The 20,485-nt window shown below is 39.2% G+C and overlaps 1 protein-coding gene across 1 annotated transcript in view; it reads left to right on the top strand.

Annotated features, from left to right (window-relative positions):
* Window positions 1-12,886, top strand: part of efcab14 (EF-hand calcium binding domain 14) — a 68,178-nt gene extending 55,292 nt beyond the window's left edge. The window contains exons 9-10 of the mRNA XM_048539541.2: window positions 3,846-3,980; window positions 10,816-12,886. Coding sequence (XP_048395498.1) covers window positions 3,846-3,980; window positions 10,816-10,982 — 302 coding nt within the window. The 3' untranslated portion in view covers window positions 10,983-12,886. The remainder of the gene's footprint in view (window positions 1-3,845; window positions 3,981-10,815) is intronic.
* The last annotated feature ends 7,599 nt before the right edge of the window (window positions 12,887-20,485 follow it).

Raw genomic sequence — 20,485 nt, 5'->3', positions numbered from 1 at the left:
AGCTGCAAATTTGAAAAAAAGTATGAATGCAGTAGTAGATTCCGACCTCTGGGTCTGAAAATCTGGGTTAAAGACCCACCAGCAACAGAGGTGTAATAATATGTTCCCAGGTAGATTAAATAATACTTAAAAGCAAACAGACTGAAACAAGCGAAGCGTAATAAAATTCCATTCTGTAAAATGATGTTTTGAATTGAGTAGTGGGAGAATACACCCCCCCCCCCCCCCACCCCCCCCCCGTAATTCCCCATGTTCTTCAAGTGTTCAGTGAGAAAGGGATAGCAAAGTAAGCACAAAATCCATTCGGTGTACCTTGGTTCATCCATCCAGAATAGACGAAAAAATTGAATTTGGTCATCCAGTTGTATTCTGAAGATGTGACCTGTTAATTATGGCAATTGAGATTCAAAATAATAACACATGAAAAATTCTTCCACCAGTTTTAGGCTATGCGTTTTTGTCCCAATGTGCTGATGTTTCTGCAGTGTGGAAACGTTTTGGAGAATGGAAAGTTTTAGGAATAGGTTGAGCCACGGTTAAAAGCTTGCATCAACTGTTGTTAATCATTTAAATTTCCTGGTGACTAATTAAACAGCAGAAACGGCAGAATAAGTTGGAGAGAATAAATTGTCGGACTGAAATCTTCAATTTAACCAGGTGCTGATATGTAACTCTGGAAAATTGATCTTGAAATGCGTAAAGAGGAAAAAAGCAGAGGTCACTCAAGTTTAAAACAAACTTCAACTGAACGAATACATTCATAGCTAAAAGGAAAAGTTGCACAAATAAATAAGTAGGCAGGTGAACAATATTGCATTTAAAACTATTGTTTGAACTACTGAACTAATTCAGTAATTCAGTGCTTTTAGCAATAATAACTTTGTATAGCTTCTTTAACAAGTTGAATCATACCAAGATACCACAAACAAAATTTGACAGTAACCCATGTAGAGATACTAAGGTGTATGAGAAATCTGGTCAAAGTGGGAGATTTTAAGGAGTGTCTCAATAAAGAAGTTAGGTAGAGGGAGGAAATTCCAGAGTTTGAAAACAACTTCTAGTAGTTACATAATTAATGTTGGCCATGTTCAAAGCCAGAATTGGAAGTTTGGAGTTTTTGATTTTTGATTTTGATTTTATTCTCACACAGCCAAAGATGACGTTTTCAGCACTCCTAGTGGTTTTGCACTGCAAGCTCTGCTTGTGTTTGACTCCCCATCAGTGTGGTTGAGCTGAATTTGCACTGCTACAACTTTGACAAACTAATGAAATAAAGGAGGCCAGATTTGGAAATCAAAATAGCAAATGTATAGCAGATCGGGCAGCATGTATAATCAAAGGAGCTAAGTGAATGTTTAAGATCAGACTCATATGAAAAAATGTTCTTATTTTAATTTGCATTTGTGTGCACTGTGCAATTGGGTGTGCAGTTTGTAAAGTTCTGTGTTTTTTCTTTCCTGTTTTGTGAGGGTTAAGTTAGCTCACTTGATTTTAGAGATTTGTTTCTGCTATAGGTCAAGCAGTGGTTGTGGATTTTCTTCACTGATTTTCCTTGAGGTCCATGGTTATATATTTGTGAAGATTGATTTCTTTTACAATATACTTTGGTAAAATAAAACCTGCCTTTTAGAATACTAGAACCTCATTTAGATGTAAAAGGAGAAATATTTTCCATGAAAACAACTAGATTCAATTAAAGTGCTATTGTCTTTTCTTTAGAGTCAACATGTTCATTGCACTTTTACCTACAGTAAATCAGGATAACCAGGTTATATAATGTTTGTATGCAGGCTCATGGTTATGATTGAAACACCTAAAGAGAAACATAACAAGTACTTGAAGATGCAAACCCAAAAAACTCCTCTGAAGTCTCTGGATAGGTTATACTGCGGGGACCATTCCATGTGTGTCTATGACAGATGAGAACAACACCATAGATGTGTTAAGCACAGACTTTCAAAACTCCTGCAGTAAGGTGTCAAATAGGGGACTTGTTACGATCAAAGTTTGTGAAATCGGAGGTCAGGTTAATATATTACAAAGGTAGATAAAATGTATTGGAAGCTCAGAGAAAGTAGGAATTGGTATATCACAAGGAGGCTTATTTTGACCATCATTGCTGGCCGTCATAAACGGGCTCAGGTAAACTTTGTTACTCAGACTGGATTGACAGGGGAAGGTGGCAGCGGTTCCTAAAGTACACAAAGATGTGAAGAGTAGCATCAATGCAACTAAAGTTCAAGTATGCGGGCTGTTTTAGTTTGTTAGGAGAAATAAGGTGACCACATATAAGTAATGCCATGGAATAGATGAGTAACAAGATCTGGAAAACGATTCCTTTAAAGCCAATAACTGTGGAAAAGAGATGAATTTCCAAGTGACTGACAGAAGAGTCTCGAAGATTTCAAGAATTCTACTGCAATAAAGTTAACAATGACTGAAAGTTACCTAGTAAATAAATAATACACGAGGCTACATAGATGGTATATTTCCCATTAACTTAAACCCCATGCTACGCTCAAGACGTTTCGCTTCCACAGCATTGTAATATTGTACTTTTCGGAGAAAAGAGTGAATATTCATTTTCTTATGACTTGGAAAATTAAAATTCTAAAGTAGACAAAACCCTATATAGCTTTGTTTAATTTATATTTCTATATTGTATATTAAGGGAATAAATGTAGTTTTAGTTTGTTAGATTCTGTGCTGTGGTGGTGGTACTGGGTTTTCTGGATTATATGTGCATTTATTGAGATCTTTGTAAAAAAAAGAAAAAATCTTTAATTCTATGTTTCAGAAACCCAGGGTAGAAGGGGGGGAAAAAAACCTGGTTTGTATCAACAAGATGCTCTGTGACACAGGAAGAGAAAAAAGTTTTCCATTTTAGAAAGTAAAATGAAAACATCAAGATGGTTGGTAGGTGGGAGGATTTTTTTTTTGCCATTCAGAGACAAGAAGCCTGTACCAGCTACAGTGCAGTTCTGCAATCTTCAGAAGCACTATGGAAAGAGAAAAGTAATCCTGAGTGGCTTAATGTTAGCAAGAGAAAAGCTCTAAGAGCACAGCTGTGGAAAGAGGAGTTTAGGAATCCACATCTCTCAATAAGTGAGCTACGTTAACAGACTAAGGGTTAGAGGATGATACATTGATGAAAGAAATCACGTTGAGTGAATGCAGAATTTTGCTGGAAAGAAATCTAGTACAGCTTTGCCCACTGAACATGGAGTCTTAAAGTGGAAACAGGGTGATGTTAAAATGCTTAAATCTTTATTTTTACCAGACACACAGGAATTTACACACCATAAATCCTTTGGTTGGAGATATTTTGGCCTGCGAATATGTTCTGTTCTGATCACCATGATAAACAAATAGCCCATCAGTTTTATCTTTGCTATCAAGCCAGGTTTCACTGGAAACTGACTTGTACAGTGTTGCCAACATCTGGCCCATAAAAAGAAATCTTTAAAGTTGTGTTCGACCTGGATAGGATATGTATGGGAAAACTGCTTTCACTTGTTACGTGGGTGCAGAGCAAGTGGCCAAATATAAAAGGCAGCAACTGGCAGATTGAAAAGAGTTTAGGAGGGTTTCCTTCACACAGCGTGGTGAGGCAAGAAGTTGTGGAAACAAATTTAGGGAAGCTTTGCATGCACAAGGATGGAAGAGTGAAGAGGGACATAAAGGCGGGATGAGAAGTGATTGTTTAGATTGTGAATTATAAATACTCATGGATCAGGTAGGCAGAATGGCCTCTTTCCATGATATAGACTCTAACTTGTCCCTGCAGGCTTGAAGAAATGAGTTATCAACAAATAACTATTTGTGATGCTGTTTTTGTTCTACAGGTAATACAAGTTCAGTTACTACAGTGAAACCTGTAGTGACTTCCACACTTCCAGTAAAAGCAGGACCTAAAAAAAACAGTAAAAGGAATGTCAAATTAAAACAGCTTTCTTTACCTGGAATTACCAATTTGAAAGGTGAGCTGTATATCATTCATATTTGTTAATACGTTCAGCATATATCCAGCTGTGATATTTACACATTTTATGTCATCTTACGTGCACATTTAGAAGTAACAATTATTGTGATCCTGACGATATCAGTCATCTCCAGAGCTATTTGCCTAAGTATTTGCATATTGTCTATGTAATGATTCAATTCAATCAGATACTGAACAATATTTAAATGACTGGCTGACTGTTAATCTGCCAGTCTGGTTTGTTGTGATATTTGTTCCTCTGCTGGGTGAGAGTACTGGAGAAACATGTTCACAAGAATAGAAAGATAAAGCCTCTCTTAAAGAAATACTTTATGTACCTGCTTGCAAAACAAGTTTTCTTTGAGTATTTAACCTCAAAATTTAGTGTCAAAGCTAAATTAAAATTGGAATTAAAACCATGAATAGTAAAAGGTTATTAAGCTCAACAACCTTGTGAATTTCTGAGATATTATCAACATATCTTCCTTTCTTTCTTTCTTTCTTTCTATCTATCTTTCTTTCAATCATTTCTCTCCTGAAGGGGAAATAATCTGGAATATATGAATTATGATTGAATTGCCTTACTCTGTTTCAGTCCTGGAAAAAGTGGGTCATTGGTCTGTTTCTGTGCCTTGCCTTCTGATTCTGTGGTTTCAGTAGCAAACAATGTTTAGGATTTCCCTTCTTGGTTTTCCCGGTTTACTACCCTTTCTCTTCTTTCCTCCTCCCCCTCCCTGTCCCATAATACTCCTTCAGTAGCATTTCCTTCATGTCCAGCTATTGTCCTGTGTCCCAGCATCCCGCAACCACCCAAGAAAAAACTTAGTGAGAGCTCACTGTTCTTTCAAGTGCAATTGAATTTCCATTCAGAACCATATTGATTAATTGAGGGCAGTCAGCATGAATCTAAGGGAAGGATGTTTGACTGACACGATTGTTTTTGTGTAAGTAACTAGGGGATTTATGAATGTATAAAGCCTATAGTTTCCAAGAATGTTAGAACATTGTTGACGAGATTCACTGCAAACTGGTCAGGAAAGTTAAGCCTGTAAGAGCTAAGGGTATATGGCAAAATGGGTCCAAAATTGGTTCAGTGACGAAAAGTTAGCAGCAGTCATATTTTTGTGGCTGAAAAAGTATTTTTGAAGCTTCTGTTAGACTCTGTTCTTGGTCACATGCTTTTCATGGCTTATACAATGATTTTGAATTAAATATGATGGGGTGAACAACTTATTAATTTAAAAGCACAATACAAGTACATTCCAAAGTACTTTACTGGAGTGTAACACTACTACAAAAGGTGATACTTGGGGAGATGGTCCATCTTCTCATTAAAGAGGTCGGTTATAAGGAATTTCTTGCGAGAGAAGCTTGTGACAGTTCTCTGCAGGGAATTTCAGAACTTTCAGGTCTAGGCAGCTGAAGACTGAGCCACTAGTGGTAGAGCAGTTACAATAGAAGTGCTCAAGAGGTCAAAATTGGAGAAGCAGGGGTATTTCCAAGAGGTGTGGGCAGCATATTTCTTACAGATAAAGAGGAGGGAGATAATGATGGAGGGTCTTAAAAGGACAGATGAGAATTTTAAAAATCCAGGTGTTGCTTCACCAAGAGCTGGTGTCGGTCAGCAAATGAAGGTTTTTAAGTTATAAATTTGCAAGCCTACAAGAATAAAACATTAAATAAAAACTGAAAGAACTGCAGATGCTGTAAATCAGGAGCAAAAACAAAGTTGCTGGAAAAGCTCAGCAGGTCTACCAAATCTGTGGAGAGAAATCAATGTTAGCATTTCAAGTCAACTGACCCTTCCTGAGAACTGATGGTAGCAAGCAAAATGTTGGTTTATATGCAGAGGTAGGGTGAGAGGAAAAGGGTAAGGATAAACAAAAGGTGGAGATGGAGCCCGAAGACAGAGGAGATTAGTTAGTCAGACAAGAGTGGATAACCATCTGGCTAGCAGAATGAACAGCTTTAAATGGGGACTATTAATGGGTAACAATTGGTTGTGTGTAATCGCAGACTGTGATGACAAGATCTGGTGTGAGAGGGGTTTGGGGTAAAGCCATGGGAGAGCTCAAACCCTAAAGCTATTGAATTTGATATTGAGTACAGAAGGTTGCAGGAGCCCCAAGTGGAAAATAAGGTGCTGTTCTTCCAGTTTGCGCTGAGCTTTGCTGGAGCATTGCATCTTGCTGGATGTGGTGGAAATAGTGGCTAATCATCCTTTGACCAAAGATGGTGGGTGAATACAAAGGGGATCCTATTGCTGCTGGAGGGAAGAGAAGGGGTGAGGGCTGAAGTGCAGGAGATGGATTGGACTGGGCTGAGGGCCCTGTCAACAGTGGTCCTGGGGAATCCTTCGTTGAGGAAGAAGGTAGACATCTTGGAGGCTCCCTTTTCATCGGGACAGATGCAATGGAGACTGAGGAACTGGGAGAATGGAATAGTCTTTACAGGAAGTCGTGTGTGAGAAGTTATAATCAAAATAACTGTGGGAGTTGGTGGGTGTCGAGGAAACGAAGGGAGGAATACGAGATGGACCAGGTGAAAGTGAGGGCAGGGAGAAAATTTGAAAGTGACATTAATAAACTTTTTCAATTCCGGGCAAGAGAGGGAAGCAGCACTAACAATATTGTTGATATACTGGAGAAAGAGTTGGGTGTGGGCTGGAATAGGACTGGAACAAGGAATATTCATGCACCCTACAAAGAAACAGATATAATTGGGGCCTATGTGGAATATCCATGGCCACTCCTTTGACCTGAAGAGACCGAGAGGAGTTTAAAGAAAAGTTGTTGAGGGTGAGGATGAAGATGAACTTAGCCAGGTGGAGGATAGGGACACTTCAAGCCTTTGTTCCAGGAAGAAGCAGAGAGCCCTGAGACCATCCTGGTGAGGGGTGGGCATATAAAAGGATTGCACATCAATGGTAAAAAGGGGGCAGCTGGAGTCTGCAAGCTGGAAATTCTGAAATTCGTGTAATGTAGCAGAGAAATCGTGGATGTAAGTGAGCAGGGACTGAACTGGGGAGAAAAGATCAAGTCAAGGTAGGAAGAGATGAGTTCTGTGGACCAGAAGCAGGCAGAAACAATGGCTCTACCCTCCCTCTGACATCTCCTCTATACCTTACTCCAGTCACCTCAATTATGCCCCCTTGTAATAGTCATTTCCACCCTGGGAAAAAGTCTCTGACTATCCACTCTATCCCTCATCATCTTGTAAACCTCTATCAAGTCACCTCTCATCCTCCTTTTCTCCAATGGAAAAACTCCTAGCTCCGTCAGCCTTTCCTCATAAGACCTGCCCTCCAGTCCAGGCATCATCCTGGTAAATTTCCTCTGCACCCTGTCTAGAGATTTCACATCTTTCCTGTAATGAGGTGACTAGAACTGAATGCAATGTTCCAGGTGTGGCCTAACGAGAGTTTTATAGAGCTGCAGCATAACCTCATATCTCTTAAACTCAGTTCCCGTGCCAATGAAAGCCAACACACCATACGCCTTCTTGACAACCCTATCAACTTGGGTGACAACTTTGAGAGATCTATGGATGTGGACCCCAAGATCCCTCTGTTCCTCCACAGTGCCGAGAATCCTGCCATTAACCCTGCATTCTGCATTCAAATTTGACCTTCCAGAATGAATCACTATACACTTTTCTGGGTTGAATTCCGTCTGCCACATCCTGTCAATGTCCCATTGCAACCTTCAACAGTCCTCCCCTTCAGCAGTCCTCCACGTTATCCATAACTCTAGCAACCTTCCTGTCATCGGCAAACTTACTAACCTGCCCTTCTACTTCCTCATCCAGGTCATTTATAAAGATCACAAAAAGCAGAGGTCCCAAAACAGATCCCTGCGGAACATCACTGGTCACCAAGCTCCAGGCTGAATATTTTCCATCTACTACCACCCTCTGCCTTCTATTGGACAGCCAGTTCTGTTTCCAGGCAGCAAAATTTCCCTGAATTCCATGTTTTCTTACTTTCTGAATGAGCCTACCATGTGGATTCCTTGCTAAAATCCATATACACCACATCCACTGCTTTACCTTCACTGTGTTTTCTCACATCCTCAAAGAATTCAGTAAGGCTTGTGAGGCATGACGTGCCCCTCGCAAAGCCACGTTATTTCTAATCAAACTGTGCTTTTCCAAATAATCATAAACACTACCTTTCAGAATTCTCTCCAATAATTTGCCCACCACAGAAGGAAGGCTGACCGATCTGTAATTTCCAGGATTATCCCTATTCCCTTTCTTGAACAAAGGAATGACATTTGCCACCCTCCAATCTTCTGGTGCTACTCCAGTGGACTGTAAGGACGCAAAGTTCATTGACAAAGGGGCAGCAATCTCTTCCCTCGCTTCGCATAGCAACCTTGCATATCCGGTCTGGCTCAGGGTACTTATCTATCCTCATTTTTTTTGTATCCTCCTCCCTTTGGGGCGGTACGGTGGCCAGTGGTTAGCACTGCCGCCTTACAGCGCCAGGGACCTGGGTTCGATTCCAGCGTCTGGTAACTGTCTGTGTGGGGTTTGCTCATTCTCCCTGTGTCTGCGTGGGTTTCCTCCCGGTGCTCTGGTTTCCTCCCACAGTCCAAAGATGTGCAGGCTAGGTGGATTGGCCAAGCTAAATTGCCCATAGCGTTCAGGGGTCTGTGGGTTATAGGTGGAGGATGGGTCTGGCTGGGAAGCTTCAAGTGGCGATGTGGACTTGCTGGGCCGAAGGGCCTGTTTCCTCACCATACGGAATCTAACCTAACCTAATCTAATCTAACATCAACGTGTTCGAGCATATCTATCTGTTTCATGCTGACCTCACAAACGTCAAGGCCCCTCTCACTGGTGAATGCTGAAGCAAAGTAATCATTAAGGACCACCCCTACCTCCTCTGACTCCGCACACAAGTTCCCTCCACTATTCCTGATTGGTCCTGCCCTCACTCTGGTCATCCTTTTGTTCCCCTCATACATAAAGAAAGCCTTGGGGTTTTCCTTGATCCTACCCGCCAAAGTTTTCTCATACCCCCTTCTAGGTCTCTTAAGATAGCTTGGGGTTCAAAATTATGTTCAACAAATTTCCAGGGAATTTGTACTTTCCAGAGTCATTTGTTCTTGCTCTGTTTAGTGTAAAACAGCACTGAAAACAAACTGTTCTCGATTGGCAGCTGAAATAAGCCACTTTAATGCTGCATCTGCATTTTTATATGCTTTGGAGATCATAAAATTGAATTGAAAATTGCTAGCAGTTTTAAAAATTCAAAATTGGTGTGATTTCAAAATCTTGCTGTTGAGTTAGTGCCATAAAGTTTGGAGGACAATAAGTACCTAGAATAGTAAATCTGTGCGGGTTAGGAAAAGTGCTGCTGATTCTTTCTACTTTCTCTGTAGTATTTTCAATTGGTCCCCTTCTTTGAGTCAAATACTAACCATGCATCGTCAGTGTGATATTTAAAGTCACTGATTCCCCATGCACATCCGCCATACTGCTTTACTTTGCACAGCTGAAAAAGAATACATTATCAGCATTAGATCATCAAATAAACACCCTAATTAACACTCAGTCTTTGTCCTCCAGCCATGATTTACCTGATTTAACAGTTTTCTATTCCCAATCATATGTGAATCGGCCTGTTCTTATCCTTGATTCCACATTTGACCCCAAGTGGGTCTTATGGTTACGTTTGCGGCATTGCTGATACTATCTTTTTCAGCTCAGCTGCTGAAACACTCATTTAATCCCTTTTGGTGACTCTAGACTTAACTAATCAATGCAATCTAACCTAGCCTCCAACATTATACTGTCCATAAACTTGAGGTCATCCACCACTCTGCCTACTTGCATCAAGCTCCATTCGTCCATTACCCATATGCTCACTGACCTGTATTTGTTCCATCTGAAGCAATGCTTCAGTAGTTAAATTCAGCTTTTGTTTTCAAATCCCTTCATAGCCCCTGCCCCACCCTCATATCATACCTCTTTCAACTTCATAACTGCACTATTTATGCTATTCTATTTTCCACATCTTAAGGTCTTTCTTTAGGAAGACCTACCTTTTTGACCAGGCTGTTGGTCTTCTAACTTACTTGTCTTGACAGCTTGATGTCACATTTTACTTTATACCACTCCTATCAACCGGCACAGTGGCCTATTGGTTGGCAATGCTGCTACACAGCGCCAGCGATTCAGGTTCAATTCTAGCCTTGTGTGACTGTCTGTGTGGAGTTTGCGCATTCTCCCTATGTTTGCGTTGGTTTCCTCCAGGTGCTCTGATTTCTTCCCACAGTCCAAAGATATGCAGATTAAATGGATTGGCTATACTAAATTGCTCATAGTGTCTAGGATGGGAAATACAGGGATAGTGTAGATGGTGAGTCTGGATGAGATGCTCTTTTTGGTAGTTTGATGTGCCGAATGGCCTGCTTTTTCTCTGTAGGGATTCTGTGAACCACTATGGAACCTTTTATTGCTGCTACAGAATTGTGTGAGGGAGTTCCACCTATTGATACATAACAGTTTCTGAGAAGCCCACATGAGAGGTTCTTTTCAACTGTGTGCACAATTCTTTTATGCAAAGACATTCCACTTCACTATATAGTGAGTTTGGGTATGAATTGTGAAAATCAAATTTATAAGGGCCTTTCTGTTTGTAGAATGGATTGGCTTAAACCATGCAGTTCACCACCACACCTCCTGCATTGCCTATGGTCTGTGTGCTTTCAAACTAAGCTTTCTGTGACCGTTTGTTGTGGTGAAAGTCAAAAGTGCCTTTGTATTGCTGTTTGAGAAGTCTTGCGTATTTCAATTTTGTAGTCATTTTCTTTTTATTCTTGCAGCGCTACAAGATCTGTTTGTTAAATCTAATGATGGCCAGCTCTCTTATCAAGATCTTTACAACTTATTTGGGATCCGAACCCCTAAGCCTGAACAACTTCAGCAATTTGATTCGAATAAAGATGGAAGATTTTCTCAAACAGAACTCATTGATGCATTTGCTCCTTAAAGGGACCAAGGGTTGCACAATATCAAATCTTTTTGGACTGGTACAGTTTTTTAAAACTGCAGTACTGACTTCTAATTATTACAGTTGCACCTTTTAAACAGTGTTTCACTATTGTGCAAAATTTCCTTGTATCCCAGTAGAATAGATATTCCTAACAGTTTAGCTTTAGGCTTTCCCCAATCTTTTTAATGAATCATTCTGTAATATCCTACCTGAGTAAGTTAATGAAACATCAAAGTGAAGTAGCTTGTTAAGCTTTCATCAAACTTATTGCAGGTTTATAAACTAGTACAAGTTTTCATTAATTTTGGTCAAGACAAAAGTGAATTTGTTTTTATGCTTTGAGCCTTTAATTGGTGATGAAGGAAGGGGTGAAAGATTACCTTTTTGAACTCAAATTTCACGTATATGGTAGTCACCTCTGTCCGGTCAACACATTCATCTAGAAGTTTCAGAAACTTCCATCATTCTCAATGCAGAATGCATAACCATTTTAATCACCCTTGACAAAAGTTTAATGTGTACATCTCAATAGTTTAAGGCAAAATACTGGAGGGATTTATGACTACTTTTATTTTAGGATTGACCTTTGCTAAACTCTTGCAGGACATTACCAGTTCTGAAAATTTGACAGGTTCAACAACTTAGGCACTGTATGTATAATGCAGTAAGTAGAGACATTTTTTTGCAGGTAAATAGGACTGCTTTCATCTTGCTTCAGTGCTGTATTCATGTTAGTGTATCCCAGTGTGTGGATTGTAAACAGCTGGCATCAACCACCAAAGTAGGTTTGATTTTACTAATGCTGGCTACTGCAAAGACCCACTTTGAAAACAAAAATGCTGGATGAAACTCCAATTTGGGAGTGCTGCACCGGCATCGTTCAAGTATAACAGGATTTTAACAATTTTGTTTCTATCGAGCATGTTATGTATTTTGTTCTTTTGGTGTCATGTAAAGTATTCCTTCATTTATTTAAGAACTGAGCTTTCCTTCAGATCTGTCGCTCGGTCATTTTAGTTCATTCTGAAAAAGAGTTTAGTTGTGCATTGATCTTGTAAGCCAACTGCAGCAGATAGTATCATAGGTTGTAGAGTGCAAAACTAACCTATAAGTTGTTTACAGCACTGCAGTTTTCTTAAGATCATTACTTAAAAAGTGGAACCCAATAACGTTGAAGCTTTCTTTGACTTGAATAATTTTGACATTTTGTTTCCTAATAGTGGTATAAAATAATTGCATAATATAACTGTAAAGCAGTTTGCTGCCAAGTATTTCTAATGTGTAAAGCTTAAATAAATAAGCATTAAAAGCAGCATCCATGTCTCTAGCACAAGCTTGGCAATAATAAAATACTAGAGTAGGAATGAGAGTCAATCTGGTATTGACTTTGGATCATATTACAGCATAATATTCTGAATGATATGCTCAAATTCTGTGAATCCCACAAGGTCAGAATTTAAATGAGAGAAATTTAACAGCAAATACAAAGTATTGAATTTATAATTACATTGTCTTTTTTTTTTCTGACACCAGCTCCATATGAAATCATAGTATTTTGTGGATAACTATTTTCGTTCTGCAAAATTTTAACAAAATTTACTTCAACTCCATAAATCTAATCCAATAATAACCTCATTAATTATACTAGCAATAAGAGATCGACCTTTCTGGTATTTTTGTATTTCATAGTGATAAGTTTCATTCAGTTTTGCAGAGATATTTGCAGAAAGGTTGATTGAATTTTCTGATCCAGGTACAGGAAGAAAAATAATTCTGGTAGTTTGCACTGTTGGCTGGTGGATAATTTTTATATGTACGCATATATATAATGCAATGCTGGTGGTAAAAACTAAAGCTGAACACTGGACAAGTGTCCTAAATAAAGGAACTGCTTTGCTGCAGGGACATTTTGCTACTGTCATAAAAATGGTAGATCATAAATGTCTTAAAATAATTCTTACAAATAAAGTAATTTTAAATTTCACCTTTGTTGATACATTGCACTAAAATGTATTTTGAGAAGCTGTTCCTGTAATAAAGTGGTTAGTTACTTAGTATTAAAGTAACAACCATTGTTTTAATAACTTGTTTTGCATGTTTCATATCATGTAATGATCAAAATATTTATAATTTATCAAACAATAAAGACCGTATTCTAATTTGGTTTATTTTTTCTATATATAATAAATTTCCCTTTAGTGCAATATTAGTAGCAAAAAGTATAGGTGTGAATCAATATTGATAGAATATTTATGTAATCAGTGACAACAGCTGCTGGAAGTACGTAACTAATGTTGTAATATCTAATTTCTAATGGCGAAGTAGTGCTATAGCCCCATTTGAGTACTACTGGATCAACTAATTTGCACATAAGTAGATTGTGCAAACTCATTCTGCAATATCTACTCATATTGCATTATCCATAAAAATACACTTCATTTTAAAACCGTGTGGTTGACTAAAGATTAACTGTACTTAAAATCAAGCTCTGTTTCTGTTTTAAAATAATTGAAATCGCTCATTTAGCTCATTAGTCAAAATAAGGTTAGCGCATGTCCAGTTAAAATCCATTACGGTAGTAGAAGTGATTTGGATTATATAGAAATTATGTATCCCCAATCAAACATTCCCAAAACCAATCTTACTTCAGGAGCTCCATGACAATAGTAATTTGAATTACGGACAGTTCTATATTAGGTTTTATCAATTTTCTCATCAATTTATTGCCGCTTTCCTCGAGGATTTTATCCATCAATTAGGTAACAGGCCAAAGAAGTCTCTTTCTAATTTCAAACGAGTAATAAGAGCCATTTTCTGATTGCTTTATCTGTGCAAATTTACATTAGTCCTATGAATTGTAGTTTGGACACTGTGTTTCCTTAGACTGACATATTTAAAGTTTCTAAAAACATTAGGTTAATTTGCACGTTTTGTTTTACAAAATATATACCGGACTACTTTGTGTTGCAAATTGGTTCAGTGTAAATAATCTGTTTTTAAAGGTTAGGGTTTTTAATTAAGCTGTCTCAGCTTCAATAATAGTTTTCATTTTGTACTCACCATTGGGATAATGAATAATTGTTTTCTTGATTTGAGTGTTCAACATAAACATTACAGAAGTCCAACTGAATGTAATCATTTAAAGCCAAGATGGCTGCAGTTTGATAGTTCATGTTTTTTGGATTTTTTTATTAGAGTAATCAAAAGTAAAGCTGCCTTCACTTCAAAATCCCACCCCTTTTCTTACAAATGTAGGAATAGTTGTAGGCCATTCATGATTGACTGATCAAATGCTTCAATGATTTTTATCACCACAATCCCCTCAACCTTTTGTGCCAATGATTATCAAAAAAATTATCAACTTCTAATTTAAGTGTATGATCCAGAGTAGAGAAAGGTTCACTATCTTTTGAGTAAAATAATTTACCCTCATTTCAGACCTAAAAACATGTGCCTTATTTTTAATGATATGAGGAACTGCAGATGCTAGAGAATCTGAGATAACAAGGTGTAGAGCTGGATGAACACAGCAGGCCGAGCAGGAAGGCTGGTGTTTCGGGCCTAGATCCTCCTTCAGAAAACGTCAGCCTTCCTGATCATCTAGTGCTGCTTGGCCTGCTGCGTTCATCCAGCTCAACACCTTGTTACCTTATTTTTAAATTGTGCCCCAACCAAGGAAAATATCTTAGCTGCACTTACCTTGTCTATCCCTTCTAAATGTTTTGTAGTTTCAATGAGATCCCTTGTAATTCTTCAAGGTCTAGATGCCCAATCTCTCTATAGAACAGTCCTACCAACCCAAGAACAAGTCTGGGGAACCTTTCATGCTCTCCCGAATGATGGTATTATCTCTCCAGAGGTAAGACAACCAAAACTGTGCATACTACTACAGGTGTGATCTAAACAAACTCCTGTACAATTGAAGCAAGACTTCTGTATTCAAATTCTCTTGGGATAAATGTTAACATTCCATTAGCCTTCCTAAAAGCTTGCTGCGTTTGAATGTTGGCATCAGTGACATATTGACAAATGCATTCGAGTCCCTTCGCGCATGTACACTCTTCACCATTTGATAAATACTGTGCACATCAGTTCTTCCTCCCAAAGTGGATAGCTTCACATTTTTCCAAATAATTCCATCTGCCATGTTCTTGCCCAATCATCAAGTCTGTATAAATCCTCCTGAAAACATTTTACATCTTCCTTGTACCATATTCTTTTTTAGCTTTGTATCATCTGCAAATTTGGAAATATTACATTTGATCTCCATGTTTGGCAGTCTAGATTCTTGCTTTTTCTCCTACTCCTGATGTAAGAGCGACAATACTGCAATTGTGTTTTTTCCATTTTGGTCCTTTAAGTAGTGGTGTGACATTTTCAAGGTTCCAATCTGAAGGAATGTTACCAATACATCAATGAAAACTATACACACCTGGTTCCAGTTACAGAATCTCTGCCTGTCTCATCACCTCAAATTCAGCCCATTTTTCTCTAATGTTTACCTATGTGGACTTTCTCACCACTACTTTTACTTGAAATTCAGTTGCTATAAAATCAGCAACTGTGTTGTCTGATTTTTTTTTGTTAAACTTGGCCTGCGGCTGTTGATAAGGCCAGCATTAATTATCAATTTTTAATTGATATTTTGAAGTGGTGGTTGCGAGCCACTTTCAGAACCATTACCATCCATAAGGGATAACGGAAGAAACAAGTCAGTAGAAAGTAAGACACAAATTGGAAACTGAGGTTATGATCTAAAGTTCTTGAACTCTACATTGATTCCAGATGTACTCTTCTAATGCCGAATGCTCATTCAACAGTTTGCTGGCTTTGCCTGATTTTTCTTGATTTATGGGCACGTAATCCCTGTGCACCTTCATCCTGGTCGAGAAGAGATCCAACAGGCCAGATCCTGCACCATGTTACTGAACACCTCACTAAACCTCTGTCTGGTCAACTTCTCCATCAACTTCATTCACTTCTTCCGATAAAGTGTTGATACTGGTATCTGCTGGCCCTATCCATGCCCTCCCTTTTTGAGGAATATGTAGAACATTAAGTGTTCCACTCTGACTTCAAGCCCACCCTGCTTCTTTCTCTGGTACCTTGAATGTATTAGTGCCATGTCCAACTATAACCCTGAACCAGAAAATTTCATTGTCTTTGTTTCCAATTTCTACTTTCTCCACTATTTTTCCATCTGTAAGTGGTCCCTTCTCTTCCGAAAGCGCTCTCTCTCCATTTTTGTCATCAGCCATTGATGAATGTTTACTGGAGACCCACAAACTCCTGAAGCCACATTGATTACACGTCCTCACACCCTGCTTACTGTAAGAATTCTGTTCTATTTCCATTGTATCAGTTCTGATGATGCAACCTCGCACAGCAGCACTTCTGATTTGTTTTCCTTGAGTGAGAATTGCAATGTAGCATGGTTGACAGCACTCCTGTGTTCAATCCATTTTGCAAATTTCTGGCCATAGCCCCTTTCCCCTCGCTCCCAGAATGATGATTAAAGTTCCATCTGTCTCAAACTCACAAGGCAACTGTTTGGTTTTTGTTGTATCTTTATTAAACTGGCTGAAGATGGATACTTACAGTGAACTGCTCATGGTAGAGGTCACATAACTACAGTAATCCAGGGTGCACATTAGTATAGTACCGCATTTCATTCCCAAACATCTTCCTTTCCACATAGTTACCCAGTATGTACGCTATTATTCTCATGCAATAATAGTTGTCTCATCAATCTCTACATGCCACTTGTCCCTAAACTGTACCAGTTTCTTAATGATGCACATGATTGTTGGTTGTTCGCCTCGCTGATGATGTTCTCTGCAGAGTCACATGGTGTGGTAACTTGTTTCATTTGCATTGTTGAGATACTGTGGAAATCTGTGACCTATGGTTGGTCTGTGTAAGTGGTGACTTGACATCTTCACATCTGCTGAAATGCAGTGAAAGCATTTCTCCAGTTGTATACATGTACCTCTGATTGTGATAGTATATCTGGTCATTCACGTGCATCACGTACAATCAACACAACAACTGTTCTGCACAGGTCCCGAATGTTGTTTGGACTGACATTTGTTGAGAACATTAATAGTTTGTATGAAGACTGGCTCGCCTTTGGCAATTTTCAATGTCTCTTTAACCTTTCTGTTGGGCAGGTGATGCTGTTGTGATGTATTATGTTGCATTTCCCAGGCCTTCATGAAGAGGATGAATTCTTCAGTTGTGAACTGAAGAACAGTGACCCTTGTTACCAAGCCTGGACTGGCATAATGGCTGTCTTTACAGCCTAACCAGTACTTGTTAAAGTCAGCATGTTTACATTCCAGTAGTCAGAATAGTCACTTAGTGCCAAGATTAATAGTCCCCATAAGAGAGAAGTTGTTTACTCCCCGTTTCACCCGTAGTCTGCTGGATTTCATGTGCCATTAGCAGCTCTTTGGCTTGTTAACTTGGTACTGTCATTACAAACACTGCACTAATATGGCTCCTGAGATGCTGCTGGGCCTGCTGTGTTCATTCAGCCTCACATTTTATTATCTGGGCCTTGATTTCATTGCTCATGTTTGCTCAGTAGAATGTCTCTTTCACCTTTGACTCAATGCCTTGTTGACTTGCATGTCTCTGTCATCACTGGATATCTGCCATCCCAGGCTGTCAGTACATCTCAGTATACCCAATATGTTCTTGTGACCACAAGTGTCCTTCATGCTTTCAAGCTATTCCTCATCTTGGCCTGTAGTTCTCTTGATTTGACTAAGATGCTTGCCTGTTAGATTCAGTGTCCTTGCTTGGTTCATGACCCAGAGCATGTTGAACAGCTGCTTCTCGTGGATTTATAGGTTTCACACTCTTATAGCATTTTCTTCGCTCTTCTTAGGGTGTACTGCTCTCAACAGCATTCAACAATATACATAATTTTCCCTTGCTTACATGCCACATTCACCTGACATTTCTGAAACAAGAGTAACATTCTGTCCAGATGCTTTGGAAGTAAATACTTTGAAATGACTTGTGGTTAGAGCCAATGGAACACTGTCTTTTCTCAGTAGTTGTTGAAAATGCCCACAAGAAAAGACAATAGCCAGGCACACTCTGGATCTGGGAGTACATTTGTTTAACTTGCATTAATGCCTTGGATGCAAATGCATCGAGTTATCCTTGTTGCAATAGGGTTGTTTCAAGTCTTTGTCTTGCTGATATCCCACTGCAGGTTGACTTCATTATTTATGTGAATTTGGGCATTTTAATTTGCAAGTTGTTCTTGCTCTTTTCAGGTTTAGCTGATTGAACTCTTTCTAACTCACAAATATTTGACTGTGGTCAGGTGTGGCTTATTCAATTGTGTCCCTACATCCATTTACTGGCAGATCATCCACTATAGTTTCTACTCTGGGAAGATTGCTAACCATCTCATGTCATCTGTGTTGATGCTCCTCTAGAGTCATTGAAATGCCATATTACATGTGCACCTATCTCCCGAATGGCATCCAGAATGTAGACGGATAGTTGCTACTTTTATTCAGCTGTGAAGGACCACATATTTTCCTTCATTGGACAATAAACTGGAAAATTGAAGTTACTCAATGAAATATGTTAGAGATTTACTTTATAAATATGTATAAAGCAGGCAAAAATGGGAACACGGGAGTGGAGAAAAGAACAAATGGAAAGATTTATGCAAGTTAAGTGGAAGTTGGAGACCTCAACTTGTGTTTCCAAGTCAGGATCATGAGAAGCCTGGCAGGATCCTTTCAAGTAGCTGTGTTCCCAGATATATGGTGCCCTTGTCCTTCTACATGATAGTGCTGTGGATTGGGAAGGCGCTATCAACATCCTTGGTGAATTTCTGCAGTGCACCTTTTAGATGGTGTTCGCTGCTGCTACTGCATGTTGATGGAGGGAGTGAATGTGCATATGATACCATTCCAAGTGGCTGCATTACCTGAAAAATAACTGACTTCAAGATTCCTAACCTGTAACCTAGTCTAGTCGCACAGTATTTATGTGGTTCGTCCAACTGAGTCTCTGGTGAAAACTAACCTTCAGGATGTTGATAGAATCTCCCACTATCATGGTAATGCCACTGAATCTCCCTGTTGGAGTTGTTTATTTCCAGGCACTTGCATGGCACAAATGTTACTTACCACTTACTAGCATAAGTGTAGATATTGTCCTATTTTGCTGTATTTGGGTATTGACAGCCTCAGTACCTGATGAGTCATGAATTGTGCTGAACATCGTGCAGTAATTGGGGGAACATCCCCACTTATGACCTTTATGATAGTGGGAAGGTCATTGATAAAACTGTTGAAGGTGTTTGGGCCTAGGATACTGCCTTGAGGAACTCTTGCAGTGGTGTCCTAGAGCTGAAATGACTGATCTCTACTAATGTCAACCGTCTTCCTGAGTGTGGGGTATGACTCCAACCAGCACAGCATTCTCCCCCTGAATCCCATTGACTGTAGTTTTACTCAGGCTCCTTGGCATCTCACTGGGTCAAATGCAGCCTTGATGTCAAGAACAGTCATTCTTCCCCTCACTTCTGAATTAAGCACTTCTGTCCATGTTTGAATGAAGGGTGAAGTGAGGTCAGGAACTGTCGCCCTGCCAGACCCAAACTGAGCATTAATGAGCAGGTTGTTAAGCACGTGCTGGTCGATAGCACTGTCAAAAACTTCTTCCATCACTTTGCTCCTAATTGAGGGTAGATTGAGGACAATAATGGGGTTGGCCTTGGTATGTCCTGCTTTTTTGTGTATAGGACATCCCTGGGCAATTTTCCACATTCAACTAGTGACCAGTGCTACAATTGTACTGAAACAACACGATGAGGTTCATGCATGTTCAGGTGCATAAACCTTCAGTAGTATTATTGAAATGTTGTCGGGACCAACAGTCCTTGCAGTATCCGGTGCCTACAACAGTTTCTTAATTTCACATGGAGTGAATCAAATTGGTTAAAGACTTGCATCTGTAATGCTGGAGACCACTGGAGGAGGTCAAGATGGATCATCTACTCAGCCTTTCTAGCTGAAGATTACGATGAATGTTTCAGCCTTATTTATTGTACTAGGTTCCCCCGTTTTGAAAATGGGGATCTTTGAGGAGTGATTTTAATTTTTCAATGAGTTTGCACTACCATGCACAATTAGATGTGGCTGAACTGCTGAGCTTAGATCTGATCCATTGGTTGTAGAATTACTTTGTCACTTGCTGCTTCTGCTGTTTGGACACACAAGTATTCCTGATGTATAGTTTCACCAAGGTTGTTATCTCATTTTCACGGATTATTGATACTGTTCCTAACATGACCTCCTGCAATTTTACACAGAACTTATGATCTGCTCTTACGTAGAACAGTTCAGCACAGGAACAGGCTCTTCAACCCACCATATCTGTGCTGACCATGGATTTATTCTAAACTAATCCCATCTGCATGCTGCTTAAACTTTGCTATCCTATCTGTTTCTACCACCTCCCCTGGC

Source organism: Stegostoma tigrinum, chromosome 8 (assembly GCF_030684315.1).
Source record: "Stegostoma tigrinum isolate sSteTig4 chromosome 8, sSteTig4.hap1, whole genome shotgun sequence".
NCBI classification, from domain to species: domain Eukaryota; kingdom Metazoa; phylum Chordata; class Chondrichthyes; order Orectolobiformes; family Stegostomatidae; genus Stegostoma; species Stegostoma tigrinum.
The sequence above is the reverse complement of the archived record's forward strand: the minus strand, read 5'-3'. Positions and strand labels throughout refer to the sequence as shown.